The following is a 17,824-nucleotide window of genomic DNA, read 5'->3' as shown; positions in this document are numbered from 1 at the left end:
ATGCCAACCACAGACCCACTCTCCAGCCAGAGCGCATCTTCCTGGGCCCACCAATGGCCTGTGTCCAGGGAGGGCCACAGCTGCCCACCGCGTTGTGATTCCAGAGTAAGCTTGAGCTGGAAACTGCTCATCAGTATTCTCCAGGAGACGCCAAGCCAAGACCCACCCTTGGAAAGTTGGCCTTAGGATGCATCACCACCAGGAATTTTAGTCCCGATTGTAGTGAGCCCTCTCTCTACCTGCCCAGAAAGCAGAGCCTTAACCATCGAACTTGATCGAATGTGTTAGAATGTTTGTAGTCTCAAATTAATTGCCTTTTGGGGTCTCCAACGCCCTGTCCTCAAGTGGATTCACGTGCAGATAATTATGACGTAGCTGTAAATCTCCCAGACACAGTCCACAATAAACCTATTAGGAAAACAACTGGACTAGCATCTCTGTTGCCCTCCTCTTATCCCTGACTGACTGATCCTGTTTCGTTCTGAAAGAATTCGACTGTTTTTAAGGATGGAACTTAGCTGCACATCTCTACAACAGACCCACTTCTCCAGGTCACTCTCAACCTTTATCCCTTGTCAGATATAAAGACACTGGCCTTGGGTCTGCCACCCACCAGGAAATGTAACAGGCCAGAGCATGTTCCAGGATTCCTGTCCCCAAAGAGGCAACACAAAGCAGGGGGTTCTGGGTGCAGTGGTTTTGAGGAGTGTGCTGGCTATAGTTCCACTCAGGAGCACACTAAAACCTCCACACATTCACCTAAGACAGAAAGACACCCAAACCTGTTTGTTTGCTCAAGCATTTCCTAAGCCCATTTTGTGAGGGACCCCCGTCTTCACTATCCGAGGGGTATGGGTGGTTAAGGTCGCATCACTAGTACATGATGGAAAGGAGTGTCTGGTGGACCACATCTCAGGGTGCAGTAGAAACAACTCTGCATGAAGAGTCACGGGTCTGAGTCTTGGCTCTGCTCACTGACTGGCTCAAGAACTCTAGGCTGAAGCATTGACCTATAGAAACCTGAGATTGGAGGGTTTAATTCACTGGTCTGGCTGCATTAAGAAGTCACTGCTAAACTATGCCTGGGAAAAGACTGGAAAGAAACATGTTAACAGTGATCATCTTTGGACAGTGGAGCAAGGGTATGTTTTATTATCTTCTTTAGACTTTTTAAAACATTTTCTAAAATAGATCTTAAAATCAAGAACAAAATGTGCTTTTGTTATTAAAACAAGCAAACATCTTTAGCCACGCTAAATCTAACGGGTTCGCACCAGCTGTGGCTGAGGCTCTACCAGCTGAGTCTGGTGTATGGCAACACCAGGGCAGCCTCTCATCACACCTCATGCTGAGGGTCACCAATGGGCTTGAACTATAGCACCAATGGGAAGGATCTCTGGGCTAGCACAGATTGGTGCTGGGAAAGGGCTGAAGAAAGGCCAGGAGCCCCTAGCTGGGTAGTTAATGCTGTGTGTGCCCTTCTTTGTTCAATGCGGGACTTTGGTGGAACTACCTGGAAGAGCTTGATAATTGTACTGCTCCAGCACCCCCCACCCATGCCATGCCCTCTACAGGCAAAAGAGAACTGGCAGAGCAGAGGTCAAAGGCACAGATCAACAAAGGGAATACCACCCTCTGATCCCCACCAGGCCCCATGACTAGCCCAGGAAGGGAGGTCATGTGTAGTCCCTGGGGAGAGAGGGTCACTGGTGTACCCTCAGGGAGTGCTTGTGTGGCTGTCACAGGGTAATTGTTGGTGCCCACATTAAATAAGATTCATTCTGAAAACAGAAACAGGATTTGAAAGACAGAATGGGCTTTGGGAACCATCTATGAACAGAAAATCAGAGCCCAAAGAGAGGATGGGAATGGCCGGTCCTCACACAGCTGGTGGGGTGAGCTGAGCCTTACCCACTGCTGGGACTCCCTGGCCCTCAGGTAGCCCTGTGTCCTGAACATCTACTGACCACCTAAAATGCTAAAATCCAGGCTGGCAGCAGTAAGAAGTACCCTGCCTCTGGTTCTTAGCAATAATTCTCCCCATGGCAGATTCCAAGTCATTTTCTTACCCCTAGAATTAGGAAAGGTGTAATTGGCAAAGGAGAAATATGTATTTTTATTTTTCCCATTAAAAACACAGATGGCTGAATGAAAATGATTAATTTGCATCTTTCACCAGCAGTTTTGCAGATGGCTCAGTATCACTGTCTACAATTCTCAGCTCTTAGATTTGCCAAACTTGGCTTCTGTAATTCCTTAAAATTTGAGGTCTAGACATCAAACATTTAGAAGGTATTTTAAGTAATAAAAAAAAAATGGGCAGTTTTCACAATAAGCTCTCCTGACAATCTGCATGTGATAAAAGTCTAGTTGTAAAGCTAATAGGCTTTCCTCTGCCTGCATCTGAGAGATGCGTCTGCAGCGCCACGGACCTCTGAACCTAAGCTGTCTCATAAGCTGGTTTCCCTAACACTGATGTGCCATGCCCAGTAAGCACAGCGCTTCCCCATCTCACCTCCAGCTACTTCCAAGGGCCCGTTCTTTTTCCGGAGTTCCAGAACAGCTTCCACAAACTCCTTGCCACCTTTCTTCTCCAGTGTGTTTCCTAGACAAGGAGAGGGCGAGGTCAGATTGCCATTCTTGTGTCTCAGGGCACACATAGACACTTAGCATGTCAGGTGATTGCATACTTTAAATGATCTGACCAGCTAAATTTCCGTATGGCTGCAAAACAGGAACTAAGCCATGAGTGAGTCAGAAAAGGGAAATTCAGAAGGGATTCACCATCAGCCAGTTACAGCTCCAGCACTGCTGCTTCACCAAGCTGTCTTTGCTGGCCCTTTTTTGGGAGTGACGCAGGGTGACCCTGGATGTGCCAGAGATGCAAGGGACATGGGAGACGCCTGTTTTGCATGCTTTTCATCAGCGTGAGAAACCAGATAGTGCTGGCTTCCAAGGCTGATGCCTCCCCTGGATTTTCTTCCCTATCTCTGGGGAGAAGCCCCAAATAAGGAGGTTTTAGAAGAAGCATACCATGCTCCCATCAGACAGCTAGCTCTCCTCTTGGCAGCAGGCCCAGGAGAAAGCATTCAGATTTGGCCACCTTTGGACCAGCATTATGACCATGCTTAGTTCCTGTTTTGCAGCTTTGGTATCATATGCGAATACAAAAAAAAAAAAATGGCCTCAGACAGTATTTCCTTAATCACACTAATGGTTCAGAATCATTTTAGGCAAAGGAGACCAACATCAGAAGCAGAGCTTAAAGATGAACTTGTATTACATATAAGCTGGAAAGAAGGATGACTAACTGTTCAGGACCATAGTTTTCAAAAGAAATCCAAGGGAGGTAGGGAGCGCTTTTTCTTGAATTAGGGTACTTGCTAAGTAATCAATTCCTGCTATGAAAACCAAGTCCCCAAACAAGATTACCCACACCTATGTAGGGTCTGTGGGTTAAATGTCTCCTGTGGGACAGTGAGCAGAAATCAATGAAGGACAATAGCCAGAATGGGGTCTCAGTCTTCCTTAAGCCCTGATTCCTCAGTTTTGCACATTTTAAAGTACTTTTCCTCACGAGAGGATAAAATACTCCCCTTAAGATTCACCATTTGTCTTGGAAAATTCAAGGTGCACCTGGCACATTCTAGTTTGGGTCAGTCAGGGTGCGTTAGAATGTACCAGCCCAAATTCTCTTGGGATTCACCCTGTAGTGACTGGGTCTGATTATCTTAGAGAAACCTGCCTTATTTGCATGCTTGTTCTGGAGGGGTGAACTAACCCCAGGAAGTGTCTGGAAGGAAAAGCAGACGGCCTGGGCACTGTCACAAGCAAGCAGCACCAGGGCTAATGGCAGGCATGGACCAGGAAGCTGCTCCACTGTAGGAAGCCTGGGGTGTGTGAATGAACATGACCAGCAGGCCGTCACTCACAGGGAGGTCTCAGCCATCTAAGAGAAGGCCCAGGGTTCAGAGAGAGATTAACTTGGGATCCTTCAGGTGGGATCCAGGGTTCCTCCTCACTAGCCCAGACTGCCCTCATGCCTTCACTTGTCTTAGAAAGCAGTGAAGAAGGCTGCAAATGGCAGAGGTGTCAGGAGGGAAAACACATCCACTCCAGCAACTTTTACCTGCTGCAGCAGCAATGGGGGCTGCTACGTGTTTCTGACAAAGTTCAGCATCAGAGACAGCAGCTGAATGGGCTTGAGGGAGCAGGTATGGGCTTCAGGGCTCAACTCCACCCACCAGGCAGTGGAGACTTTGAGGATATAACCTAGTTGAGTGAGGCCCGATTATAGGTTCACTTGAAATATCCATGCAACTGAGGATAAACCTGAAGTCTGAATCCGCGGGATCCCAGATGCTGCTGGCCAGCTGTGCCTGGTCTAGCCTCCCCTCCTAACCCATCCTCAAGCTGGAGGGAGGGAAACATATGCTCTAGGCAGGACTATTTCAGGTCCACATTCTCTATCATATCTACTCTTTGGGGAGAACTGGGAAATTTGGAAGGTAAAACAAAATCAGTACTGTACTAATTGATACTACCAACTCCCCTTTAAAATATAAAGAAAATGTGATTTATTATTAAAGGTGTTTTATCTTAGGAAGAGTGTTTACTTTAAAATTTTTACTTATAATTAAATCTTGCTTTAATTAGAAGTGAAATTTGCAAGTTGCAATACACTCAATGCATTTCCCAAACTTAAATATTGAATCCTAGATTGCAGGCAATCAACCCAGTCAGGACTTGACTCCTACACACACATACGTATGCACATGTTCATGTAGATACACGTGTACTTTTTAACAAGAAACAGGCCCATTTCAACTGTATTGTCGACACTCTGAATATAAGACTCTTGTTTTTTAGGCTTAACTTCAGGGTTAATCATAAAGCAATTGGCTTATTTGCCCCCAAGCATAAACATGTGTTACTCCCAGGAGAACAAGAACATTATTTCATGCTCAGAAAGCAGGCATAAGTATTCAGTGTTCAAAACAGCCTAAGCGAAAATTTAGGCTTGGACAAATGTCAGGCTAAGCCTGTGGTCTATTTCACTGTTAGAAAGAACTTTGATGGGTAAAAGTTAATCACTGGGGCTAGGCATTCCTGCACTCGCATTCCTTCTTCCAGCAGTCTCGGGACTCAGGAATTCACACCAAATATGAGAAATGGAGTGATTACCTCCTAGCTTCCTCTTTTCCCCCTCTCACACATCAAAGTGGGAGCTGGAACCAATTGAGACCACGTACAAATCGAGTTTACCATTGTTTTGGTATTGTAAAAGATACCTGGGTTCAGTACTGGTTTGGACTGATCACTGAGAAGCAGCACTGAGGTGGGCTTTGAAGACCTGGGTTCTGGTCCCGGCACAGTCTTTCCTCCTTGGCCAGTCAGGGACCTGCTGAGGTTTTTTCCAGCTATGACAGTGAGTGAGGTGCAATGTGACCTTGGGCAACATCGGACCCAGGTTACTTACACTTTCATGTCACCCATGCTAACCGTGCCTATCCTGTGCATATCAGCAGGGTGAGGGCAAGCACCTCAGAGGGAAAAGCATGAGCATTGTCATTATTCCAAGGAGACCAGTTCCATTCACGGGGTGGAGGGGGACATAGTTGGCTCTGCCTGTCACCCCCAACTGGCCACCACCGGTCTCAAAGCCTCCAGCTCTAACTCCTGAGCGTGGCTAATCCTGCTGAACAGGCGCTGTCCACGGCCACGGCAGCTCGGCCAACTTCCTCCTCTCCCCGGGCCTGGGAGAGATACTTTTGCCCAGGAAGTTGCATCATTTCCATTTCGCCAGAAGTCCTGGATGGCAGGGTGAACCCAGGCCTTAGTCAGTCCTGGCTGAAAGATAAGCCCTTAGCTGTTCATTTATTTATTTTCCTCCAAATAAGTACTTCCCTCCCATCAAGTTTTCATTGGGTTAAGAAAGGAAGTATCTTTCTCTTAAGTTGCCTGACTTAGGAGCTCTTAAACTCCTCCAAAACCTTGTGAAAGAGGAGTTTATGTTAATTGCCTACAGCCTGATTTCATTTTGGCCTGGCAGATTTGGCGAATCCTGACTTTCCATCCAGTTTGTCTTTCCATCCATGTCCAAAATCCAAAATGCCCCAGAGAGCAATTAGCCCAAATCACAGCGGCCGGGGCAGACTGTGAACAGCAGGCTTTGCCAGTGACACTAAACAGAGCTGGACAGCCATAGCTTGCTAGGCTGTGGCCGTCCGGTGTCCAGGACACTCATGAAAATCCTGATAGCCTCTTCCTTCAAGATGACTTCAACTTTTGCCCTTATTGGAAATGTATCCATTCTCTTCGGAAGCTGGTGTTTGAGCCTACACTCAGAATGCTGCCCTCGGGACCAGCACTACTATAACAATCCTACATACACCAGAGTGAGAGCATACAGTAAGCACCAGTCATGAGCCAAGCACAAAACAAGGTGCTTTCCTTCCATCTGTTAACGTAATTCTCATTATTACCACTATTTTACAGATAGGGAAACCAAGGCATCAAGGAGTTAAGTGACTTGCCCAGGCCCCATTACCAGTAAGTGGTAAGGTCAGGATTCAAGCTCCTTCTAACTAGCTCCAGGTGGACATTTTTGCCATCACACCTGGATGCCTCCTCGTCCTATAAGTGCCTCAGTGTATTTTTAAAGTAGGGCACTGTCTGATGATGCTGGTGCAGCAAGTCCGCAGCCACAGCGCTGGGCACCCGGCACCCTCGGTGCTCCTCTGCCTCACCCTAGCCTCAGCCATTTAGCTCCAGGAGCGAAGTGAGGGTGATGCATGTCAGCTGCCCGGGGAGAGGAAGGAGCTTTCGAGGTCTAGGAGAGTGTTTCTCAAGTGTGGTCTGGGGACACCACATCAGATGAGGTGACAGTCATGCACTTAAGGTCTGAGAGCCCCTGAGGGTGGGAGAGTGTTCTGCGAGTGTCCTGTGTGCACCTGAGGCTTTAAGACCATTTTCAGGAATGAGTGTGCTTCTGACACAGAGAGAGAGGTGTGTGGGGCAGAGACCTGTGCACAGGCATTCATTCCTGTACGTCTGGGGCACAGAAGTGATCTTGGATACCACTCTGCCGATCTGGCTGCATCCCCCTTACAGCTGAAATCACGTGTGAACCCAGTCTCCAACACAGCTGTGCTTCGTGAAGCAAATGAAGAAACGATGTTGCTGAACCAGTTTCCAAACCAGAACTGTGCCCATTTGTGAGCTGCATGCTGTACCCTGGCTGACAGCTAGCTGTATTTCTTCAGTTCACAACCCGGGGGCGGAAGACCTTGGGAAGGTCAGGACAGCTGGAAGTGTGAAATGAATGCAGCCTGCGTAGCTGTCAAAGGATCAAGCTGTCTGCGGCGGCCGACTGACCATGCACACACACACTCGGCAGCACCCGCTAGGCATTACCTACTTCACCACCGGTGTAGAAGTCAGTGTTTGTCGGGTGAACGACAGCGTCACTGTCGATGGAGGCAATGTCAGCCTGTACAACTTGCAACTATAACAGGTAAACAGATGGACATCAACTGTGCTGGACCGGGACCGCGCACAGGCACATTCACTAACGCCCCGAGGGCAGGGCCGCCTACCTGGTCGATTCCAACCCACGAGCCAAAGGGGCAATCAGTCCACCAAGTGCGCACACGTGGACGGGGGTGAGGAGAGGAGGAGGAGGAACATCAAATGTGACATGTTTAAATTAAACATTTGAATGAGAAGTCCAAAAAAAGAGAAACACACACATGAGATCATTTCCAAAGGTTAAAAGAAATAAAACAACGAATGCCCCATTTCACTTGGCAAAGCCTATAAAACTGGCACCCACTGAGAAGGCTACTAAAACATGGCATCTGTTTTAAAAATATGTAGACTATCAGGCCACCCAAAACAACAAGTTTCTCCATTTTGTCGGCAGCAGGCAACGCTCGGGGTTTTTTATTCTTGTGACAGTCGTCATTTTGAAAACTGAGAAAACAGTAGAGCTTTTATTTTTTTCCCTCAAGGTGTAAATATATTTTTCCAGGCTTACCTATTATCCTAGTCAATTTTATTTTTACGTATTTTACATACAAAATGTACTTTGGATAGAATCCTTGCTTTTTCTAGCTTGTGACCTTTTTTTTTTAAGAAGATATAAGGTAGTTGGAAAACCAGTTGAACAGGGCATTCTTGAGTCCAAGGTCCCATGTCTTCAGCCCATTCTTGGACCCAGTTTGTGTGGGTCGGGCCTGGGTTCTGAATGAGCATTTCTCCCAGGAAATATGCCCTCTTTACAAAAGCTGGGAGCCAAAGGCACACAAAACACACCTCTGTCAGCACCAGGCACGAGTCTGCCTTGGGGGCATCTGCTAGCCTGTTGCCCCTGGCAAGGCTCACAGCTAAGAGGACAGGAGCATTTATTGTGCCCCTGAGCTGTCCTTTATGCAAGAATGGAGCCAAAGAACAGGACACCTGAGGGGTACCTCCCAGCTTGCCCTGAACCATCAACCCTCCTGAGCCCGGAGACACTATGGCTCTGGGGCAATTTTCCTCCATAGGAACTCACTCAGAAAGAGAGACTGCCCTTCTGTTTACTATCATCCTCTAGCCACATAATTCAAGAAGGTGACACTCAGTCATATGCTGTTTTCAGTTGCAGAAAAAGTTAAAAAAAAAACAACAGTGTGTGGTAAATCTTGGGGAAAGCAATTTGCTGGTAGATTAAAGACAGCTTAATGGTATACTGATACAACTTAATTCTCTCCCTTTTTAAGTGCTTTCAAGCTTCATTTGAGTGTCACTTCTAATTAAGGCTTAAATGGAGAAACTATCATTTTGTAGTTACCTGAGATTTTTCAGTTCTAAAAAAAAATACAAACACATTTTTTAAAAATCCCCCCCCAAGTAACCAGCAGTCAGTACGATCATTATGGAAGAGAATTTAGATGGCAATATATTTACAATCAAGGGGAAAGTAGCCCATCGCACTTAATGAAACATCAGATTGTTTCCATTTGGAATGGCTTGGAGCAAGCAGACATTCAATGTCTATACTCAAACGTTAATCCCGAATTTGGGAATTTGGCTTGACCATCTGAAGTTTGAGAAGATGAAAAGCCTAAATTCTGGATTCCATAACTTTTCATCTGACAGCTGGCAGTGCCAAACCCCATCCCCAATTACCTAGGTCATCTTTAAGGTCAATGTCAGCATTGGTAGGATTGATTATGGCCTCCACCTCAAAGCCGGCTAAATTACTGATTTCACTGTGAATAAGGTTCAGCTGAAAAGAAAAGCATGAGGTGGGAAATAACAGGACAGCCGGGAGTCACAGAGAAGGGAGCCTTGGGATACAGATGAAGGACAGTGGACACTCCAAGTCTGCTGGGCACGAAGGGGAATGGGGAGTCGCTGGCTAAAATGAATCCATTTCAAACAAAAGACTCAAATGCCGCACGGGATGCTGAAAGGAAGCAAGCTGGGCCAAGGGTCCAGAACCTGGTGGGTGATGCTTGGGACAAAAGAGGCATAAGCCAGATTGGACTGGTGGATCCACCTCCCTTTAAAGCAACTTGTGATCTAGGGGCCAAAGTAAAGCAGCCGTCAGGACCCAGAATCAGAATACTCATTGCTGGGTGGGTGAGGTGGTCTATGTGACTCTCCTCTTCTTTGAGGGCTAGAATGGTGAAGTCCGATTTGTTTTGGGCAAACCCTTAGTATCTCTGCCATTCTCCTCCAAGAGGCCATGTGTCTCTATGGCTGTGCCCATCACTGGCTGGCTGGCTCTCCTGCCCCGCTCAGGGATGGCAAGGAGCTAGAATGGTCTGTTGCTTAGTAACATCTAATTTTATATGCCTATTAGTCATGTAATGCTGAAGGTCTGGTGAAACCCAGGAACAGAAATAGCAGTTCTCTAGCACAGCAATGTGTCTTTTAAACTGTTTTCACTCTGTTGGTGAGGTTACTATGGGGCCCAGAGGGTTGAGCATTTTCCTTGAGTGAGTTTCATGAGTACCAAGCAACTGGCTCTTTCTGAAGAGCCACTGAATGTCCTCCCTCTCCACTGTTATCCTGTTGTCATAGTAACCCTCAGTTTGTGAGGAATCCTAAGTTCTAGATTCAGCTGTCAGAGGGGCCAGGGGAATTAGCTGGCCCAGGACTACTGTCCTAGGTCCTGTTCTTCCCCATCCTGTTCTTAGGTATAAGTGCCTGCAGCAAAGCACACACCTTCTCTCTCTTTCAATGAAGATGCTCATTCTTCAGTGACATAAATTCCTAACAGCTGCAGCAAAGAGCAATGCCTAAGGAGCCCCCAGAAGAGCAGGTGCCCAAGACCGACTGTGATGCAGGCTGGGGGCCCTGGCTGCAGCCTGCCAGGCCTGGCAGGGCAGGAGCCTTTGTCCGGGCGCTCCCTCCGAGGAGAGGGCCGGGTGCAGACACTTGGCAGGGAGGCTCTTGGCAACTGAGCTCCAAGTTGCTGGATTTCTAGGGCCAAACATTTTGTTGAAAACAAAACCAAACAAAAAACCTGACATTCTATAAGCATTAGAAATATAAACCCGCATTTCTGATTCCCAGAAGCAGTCAGTAGATTCTCAAAAAAGGGACCCGCCTGGACTAAAAGTCATCCTTTGTGAGAAAGGAAATAAATTTGGTTGCATGGCCAGGGAAGGGCTCTGGCTAGGCCCTGCCACAGGGCAGTGACCCTCACTCTTCATTAGGACTCAAAGGGAGAAGAGGAACAAGTTTTCCCCACTTGGCCGTCCCAGGGTTTGGTTCCCAGCATAACGGGGTGATTCAGGGGCCACCCACATCCCTGAAGCTGAAGTAAGCCACTGGGGTGATCTCACGGCAAAGCCCTCAGAAGCCCAGGGCCCTGGTGCCAGGACAGAGGCAGAAAAGAGAGACAAGCATCGGGGCCAGGGTGCCCACTGCCGCACACAGGGAGAAGGGGTGAGTGGGCACAGACTACGGGGCCTCAGGGTAAAGCAAGTGAACATTCAGGACAAGGTAAAGGCTTTGATTCTGACAGCTTCTAAGTATTGCACTTTACTTCTAGAAAACAGTTTATAAAAACTCAGATTAAGCCCATAACTCCCTGCTCCCACCAAAAAACCCCACAACAACCCTCTCTGTGCAAAGAGGTAGGAGGTTGTTGGGCAAGGAAGGAAAAGGAGAAAAAAGGAAAAGAAACACTTGGTATGGTGTGGATGAGTATACTTTTAAGGAATCTGAGATTCCTTTTTTGTTTGTTTAAAAACCATATGTGTTCAAATCCTTAAAATTCACACTATTTTTTTCCCAATTGTATAGATGCTTCTGGATTTGTACTCGAAATGCCTCATTGGAAAGTCAGCTATTTCCATGGGCTCCAATTCAACTAGCCGGGAAGACCCCGGTAGCCTGTCTCTGCCTTGGCCTGGGGAGAACCACCCCTCTGTCTAGAGGAATGGGCTCTCTCGGGAAATGGGGCTTCACGGCTTTGCTGAAGCGAGGGAGTGGCTGCAAACAGAACTCAAGCTCCTTGGAGAATTCCCAGTTCACTCTGGACTCATCACCTCCCCTCTGAGCAGAGGCAGCCCCATTCCTGAAAGCACAGAATTCTGTACCTTAGGGAGCCACTTCCACCAGCACTGAGAATTCCCAACTAACCAAGGGCTGGTTCACGCTCACCCACAGCTGAGCCTTGATTTTCCAACTACGCTCTGCTGTGCACCAGGTTCAGCAGAAGTCCTCAGGGGGAGGGGATGAGCCACAAAACAGTTTTGCTGCTATTAAATATGTACAAATAAGTATGTTTTAAAAAATTGTCTGGACTATAGAGCAGGTTTGTTTGGCAGAGGGATGGGGATGGGAGAGCACAAATTGCTTCGGGCACTTTGGAAAGACAAATGGGTAATCAACTTGGCTGGGGCAGGCTGAACCAGTGAGCAGAAGCTAACTGTGAGAGGATCATGAACAAAGATGGCAGCTCCCCTGGACAGAAGAAGAAAACCCATGAGCACAGGGCACAAATGGGCCATGTGTGCACATGTCTGAAAAGGATCCCACTGTTTATGGACACACATATGCATAGGCCTGGTAGGGCCAGGATGATGCCCAGTCCTGGGAGGTCCCAGGATCCAATCCAACTGGGCCTCTCAGCTGAAGGGCAGTGGCTGTGTCAAGCATATGGCACAGCAGGAGTTCTTACAGGCTGGGAAATCAGATTGCTGGGGAACTGTGAAAATTCTCAAGTTTAGTCTGATTTTCTGGGAGGGAGGAGGGTCATTAATGATTTCAGAATTTGAATAAGGTGACTACTTCTTTGTCTCATCATTGAAAAAGATGGAAAATTAAGTTTTGAACCACAGCATGGGGAGTTTAAAATATCTGTCAAGACTGTTGGCCACTGGAGAGAGTGACCAAAGGGTACTGCCCGTTATAGAGCACAAGGGGATCCCACTGGGCCGCGGAGCTGGGAGAAAGAGACCTAGCCAAGTGTCCTTCAAGCTCCCTTCCCCCACTGGGACCCGATTACGTTAATCCCAGCTGGCTCTGCTGTAGCTCTGATGTCCACAGTACTTGAGCCCTCCCTCAAGTGGTTATGCCTGCACTAACCCTTGTTCTCTACTGACGATGGAACTCCTTAGAGAAGCTCCTCGAAGGCAGAGAGTAGGTTGCCGGCTAGCCCCAAGTGCCACAGAACGCCCAAGACAGTGCTTGGGTTTCTGCTGGCACCCAGATAGAGTTGGAACTGAAGGTCAAACATCCTTACATAACTCTGAGATGAAATGAACACCCCCTTCCCTTAAAGCAGGGCTAATGGAAACACCAGAGCTCAGGAATGGAGCCTTTGGCCTGGCTTGGACCTGAGGTGGCTCAGAGCCAACGGGCCATCCTGGAAGGGAGGCTGGCACCTACCATTTAGGGCAGGTCAGGAGGAGGCCCGCCAATGACAGGGAAGGAGCTGGTGGCTTGGAGCTACTGGATAGGCCTCTGGCTGCCTTGACATGACCCACTTGGCAACAGGACATAGTACAATCTTATTTTGTTTTTACATAATATGATCAGAAATTCAATTTTAGGAAATTAAAGTGATTGTTAAAGATTATCTGACTGACATGTTGAGTCTAGCCTGTAATTGTCAGATTTTGGTGTCTCTTATGCCTCATAATGGACAAGGAAGGAAGAAGACTGGCTGGTCTTATTTTCCTGTGTTAGCCACATAAAATGCAACTCTTTTCCTGTCTCCAAAGTCCACTTCAACTAAGAAGGATGGAAAGGGCATGTCTTTCATAGAATTGTTTCTAAATTCCTCATGGAGAACCCTGTTTCTCTGTGGCCCAGTCTAGGGCCCGCTCCTGCCCTTGCCTCTGAGATGAAGGGGCTCCTTCATCTGTGCTATGCTGCCCACCTGCATGCATCCCCCACCTCAAGCCTGGTGGTGGCATCTGGTAGGTTTCAGGCTAGAATGTGTCACACAAAGGTAAGGACTCATGTGGGCACTTCTGGAGGCTCAGGAACCGAGTCACCACTCTTCATGGCTTCGCCAGTTTCCTAAACTTCTCAGAAGCCAATCTTCAGCCATAGGGTGGAGAGCAGGTAACGGCCCTCTCCTCTTCATTACTGCTTCAAGAGCTCCCTCTCTCCTTACAGTTCCCAGCCTCTGGGAGGGGAGTAGGGTGTTTGGATCCAAGGGAGAAAACCCATGCTACCCAACCCCTGCCTTTAGTGGCCCACAGGGCTGTGGCTGTGATCTTGATATTTGGGAGGGTGTAGACTCATACCCTCCGTACGCTGCCTTTCCAACAGTTTCAAATAACACTGACCCTACTGAGGAAGCCTAAATCATTTACTACCACTGACACAGGTTTATAGAAATACACTTTGCAAGTATTTTTTTGGAAATAAAACCATGAGGTTTTTAAATCTCTGAAAAGAGGCTTGTGAACCACAAAGCAAAAACATTTAGTGGATTCAGACTCACAGCACTGTTTTCTTTTGAAAAACAAAAGAAAACATTTCTTTTCTAATGAGGGCGATTACTCCTGACACTCCAGCATGTGAAATACATCATCAACAACAATTAGATCCCAGGCTGCTGAGCCCAGGGCCAGCTTCCCCTGCGAGTAGCTTAGCAACCATGCCTTCCAGGGCTGGAGCGAGCACAGGATCACCTGTCTCCACCTCAGCTTGCTTGCACTATAAAAGCATAGGTTTCATGGTCACCGATGGAAAAATAAGATTCGAAGAACACAGGGTACCATCTAGTAATCATTCTAAAGTACCCTTTTTGAAATATTTCCTAAAGTCCAAGTCAGAATTAATGTTTGTAATCATAACACTTTAAAATGTGCTTTGTGTAAACATTTGTGTGTGTCAGTTTTACGACTCTTGCCCCTTTTGCACTCTATGCCATGACTTTCACCTGACAGCAGCAGCCAATAAGGGCCAGAAAGCACTGCTTCAAAATAGTGCTCCGAACTGTAGCATTCCCCCATCTCACGCTGCAGGGCCAGAGCTCCAGACAGCCCCTGGCACCTGTTTCTATTCTCCTGCCCAGGCTTACTTGAGATGCTGCTTTATTCTGTGAGGCCACATTTGGGGAGAGGCAGTTTACTCGGCTAAGGGGCGTCTGCAGTGCTGGATTTGAGGGTACCTCATCTGGATGTGTGAGTCTTGGGTCATTAAGCTGAAAGCACATTTAACTCAAAGGGCAGTCTCACGGGAGCTTGGTGTTTGTTCTCAGCACTAACGCTTAACTGTTTGACATGGCAAAGAAGGCGGGGGTCTGTGTGGTTCTGCACTCAGCCCCTTCTCTTACAGCTGACCATTTTACAATGGGTTCCAGCTCAACCACTCCTTTCAGATTCTCCCTCCAAAAGTCAAGACATCGAACAGAGTACATTAGTTTCATCGTCAAGTCCACTTCTTCCATGTTCCTCTATTTCTTAAATAATATTAGACGACATCCCTGTGAATTATTATAGAGCATCAATACTTCTCTATAGCTTTTTGGAGTCCACCTCCCCAGCTCTGAGTGGGGTACAGTCAGTATTAGCAGAATTTGTACTTCCTGGTACTTTTATGCCTATGGCACCTGGTCCTGAGGCCTGAGATCAGGGGTACCCAAAGCGGAGGAGAAGACAGCACTGCTTGGTTGCAGAGGAGCTAGCAAGATGTCTGCAGCCTTTGCTGCCTCCCTTCCAGGGCTCACGTGCAGCAGAGCCCAAACAAGGCCCTGATCCCAAGACCAAGAAGTGCAAGAAGGGCATCTCCATTTGTCTGTGGATATTTGTACGGCTGAGTGCTGCTATTTTGGAAATATTTGAGTTCATCCAGCAAGGGGCTGTGAGTTCTGATTTGAGGTTGGCTTTGGGGTGGCCAGCAGGAGAAGCAAGAATACAGGGAAGGGAGCGGCCAGGGTCAGGGGACCTAAAGGCAGGGAGGGGGAAGGAGGAGGGCGAGTGTGGCCCCAGGGGCTGAACTATTCCACTTGTTTAACAGGCCCCAAGTCCTGACTAATCACCCATGTCAGGGATCTAAAGCACACTGGAGATAGTCCTAAATAGCAGGAGTTTTTCACACTTTAGTTCAAACCAAAGCAATCTGGATGACAGGTCACATTAACTTTCAATATATTATCCAAAGGACACATTAAAGGGTGTGAAAGTAGACCCAGGTGGTTGCCTTCACTGTTGAGTTGAAATTTTTTAAATAAATAAAAAAATATTTTAAACAAAAACTTTTAAACACCCCAGACCTTAAGATGACAACTAGTGCTGGTTATTTTTCCCTTTGAAAAATGCATACAGAATACAGATAATGGTTATAAATGTAAACTGTAATGGAGATTTGCTGGAACATAGAGTCCACCACAGGAACTGCGTCATGAGCCTGAGCACAATGAGCGACAGGGGAGGGGGAGGAGCGCTTGCAGTGACGTGAGCAGGACGGGGTCACTGAGATGCAAAAGAAAACTGACCGTGAGGTTTTAAAAATGATGCAGCTTCAGAACCACGTTGTTAACCACAATCAAACTAGACAAAATTGACAGGGAAGGTCAAATTCATGCCTTTAATTTTTTTAATGTAGGATAAAAATGCTAAGAAAAGTTTAATTTTCTCTCTCTCCACTTTTTTTTTTTGGTGTTAATAGAGAATTATTAATTAATTCTCATTCTCAGTTCTTAACGGGCTTTGCATCATTTTTATTTCCAACAAAAGTGAATCATCTTTTACAAAACCATGGTGTCCTGGCAAAGTTGCATCACTGGGGCAGCTGAAAATGTATTGTCCATGGTCAAAACAAACCAACAATTGGCTTGAGGTGTCCCCGGGTGGCTCTGCACCCGTTGTAGAAGTCTAGAAACAATCCAGCCCCCTTGATCAGGGGCTCTACCTTCAGTGCCCACTAGAAGTGAGTTGCCTGCTTGATCATTCCTTTTCCAGGACCCAGTGTGGACTTCTGGCTGTTTTTCTGGCCAGTGCTATATGATGACCAGGTTATCCCACAGAAGCAGCTCCTCCCACAGACTAAGCCCCAGGGTGTTCCAACCCCCCAAGGAAGCCTTTTTCCCTCTTCTTTATCCTATCTCCTCTTCCAGCCTGCCAGTCTCCCGGCAGCTTCTCCATCCACTGCCCTCAATGAGGCCACTCCTAAAGCCCCAGCCGCCCACTCTCTCCACCCACACCGGTGAGGCCTTCTTGCCACTGGGACAAGTCTTGTCCCCATCTGTCCAGGGGCCCACAAGCAGACCAAGGCTGCATATCTGCCTACCTTCTGGCCGAGGAAGAGGCTCTTGGTGGAGAGGACCGTGAAGCCGTCAGCAGGTGTGCCCTCGGTTGTGCTGTCGGCACTGGCTGCCTTGCTGACTTCTCCCTGCTTCTTCTTGCACAAATAGAAGAGTCAGTCTAAGGCCCACAACAGACAGAGACCACAGGAATCTGGGCTTTCTAACAGGGAGGCGACTCACAGCCCTTACCCATAACACCCAAGAGAAAACCAGAAACCAAACCACAACGAGTTCTTGGCATTTCTCAAAGTAAGGGCCTAAAGGCTTATTTTGAAGTCCAAGAGTTCCATGAAGAGTGTTAAATTGTATTTTCATCACTTTTTATCTAAAAAAACTTAGCTACTTAAAGGCAAAACTTTACAGTGATAATTTAGAACAGAACAATTTTCATAAATTTAGACCAAGTAAATGTCTCCTAATTAAGGGTCTTTACATTCTAGATGTCTGTACACTATTCAAATTTAAGGGGGAAAAACAAACTGTTCAAGATCATCAGTTCTGAAAAAGCAAAAACGCAGACCAAGGACCATACCCTCTAAATCTCCCCAGGCCAGGAGGTAAGACCCCCAACTCTCCTTCCTTAAAACCAGGCTTGGAGAAGGATCCATATGGTGGCAGTTGGTGAGCCATCTGTCCCCCAGGGACTCTCACACCTGGTAGTGGGCATGGATCTCAGCATGCCCCTGGGCGTCATGCCCAAGCCTCATGCATCATTGAGACTGAAGTATGGGTAACCTGGGGTTCCCAAGAGCCATCCAAGGGGTATGTTGTACAGAGAGGTTTAATTAATTTCCAGATTCTCAACATCTTCATGTCATTTTCCTAAAATTGATCTGCTCTAAGAGTTATCTACACCTGTGGTCAAGGTTTCATGTCGAGTCTCCTTGCATGACCACCCCTCTCCCACCTGCTAGAGCAAATATTAGTGTGGTACACCACCCCAGAAGCATGGATGCATATATCTTTCCTAGTCTTTTATACGTATTTCTGTTAAGGACAAGGCTTGTATTAGAAATGGCTATTTTTCCTCATTTGGGGATTTTCTGCATTCAAATACAT

General features: G+C 47.1%; 1 protein-coding gene across 7 annotated transcripts in view; it reads right to left on the bottom strand.

The window, feature by feature from the left end:
• MACROH2A1 (macroH2A.1 histone) overlaps positions 1–17,824 on the bottom strand; it is a 73,430-nt gene that overhangs the window by 10,383 nt on the left and 45,223 nt on the right. For 2 of the 7 annotated variants that reach the window (XM_070570946.1, XM_008510297.2), the window contains exons 5-7: positions 16,750–16,857; positions 9,172–9,271; positions 2,516–2,605 (exon numbers count right to left, since the gene is read on the bottom strand). In XM_070570946.1, the coding sequence (XP_070427047.1) occupies positions 2,516–2,605; positions 9,172–9,271; positions 16,750–16,857 (298 nt within the window). Of the gene's footprint in view, positions 1–2,515; positions 2,606–7,416; positions 7,508–9,171; positions 9,272–16,749; positions 16,861–17,824 lie in introns of all 7 variants that reach the window. The other 5 variants (XM_070570949.1, XM_008510307.2, XM_070570945.1 and 2 more) reach the window with 3 other exon arrangements.

The sequence above is a fragment of the Equus przewalskii genome, chromosome 13 (assembly GCF_037783145.1).
Source record: "Equus przewalskii isolate Varuska chromosome 13, EquPr2, whole genome shotgun sequence".
NCBI classification, from domain to species: Eukaryota; Metazoa; Chordata; class Mammalia; order Perissodactyla; family Equidae; genus Equus; species Equus przewalskii.
The sequence above is the reverse complement of the archived record's forward strand: the minus strand, read 5'-3'. Positions and strand labels throughout refer to the sequence as shown.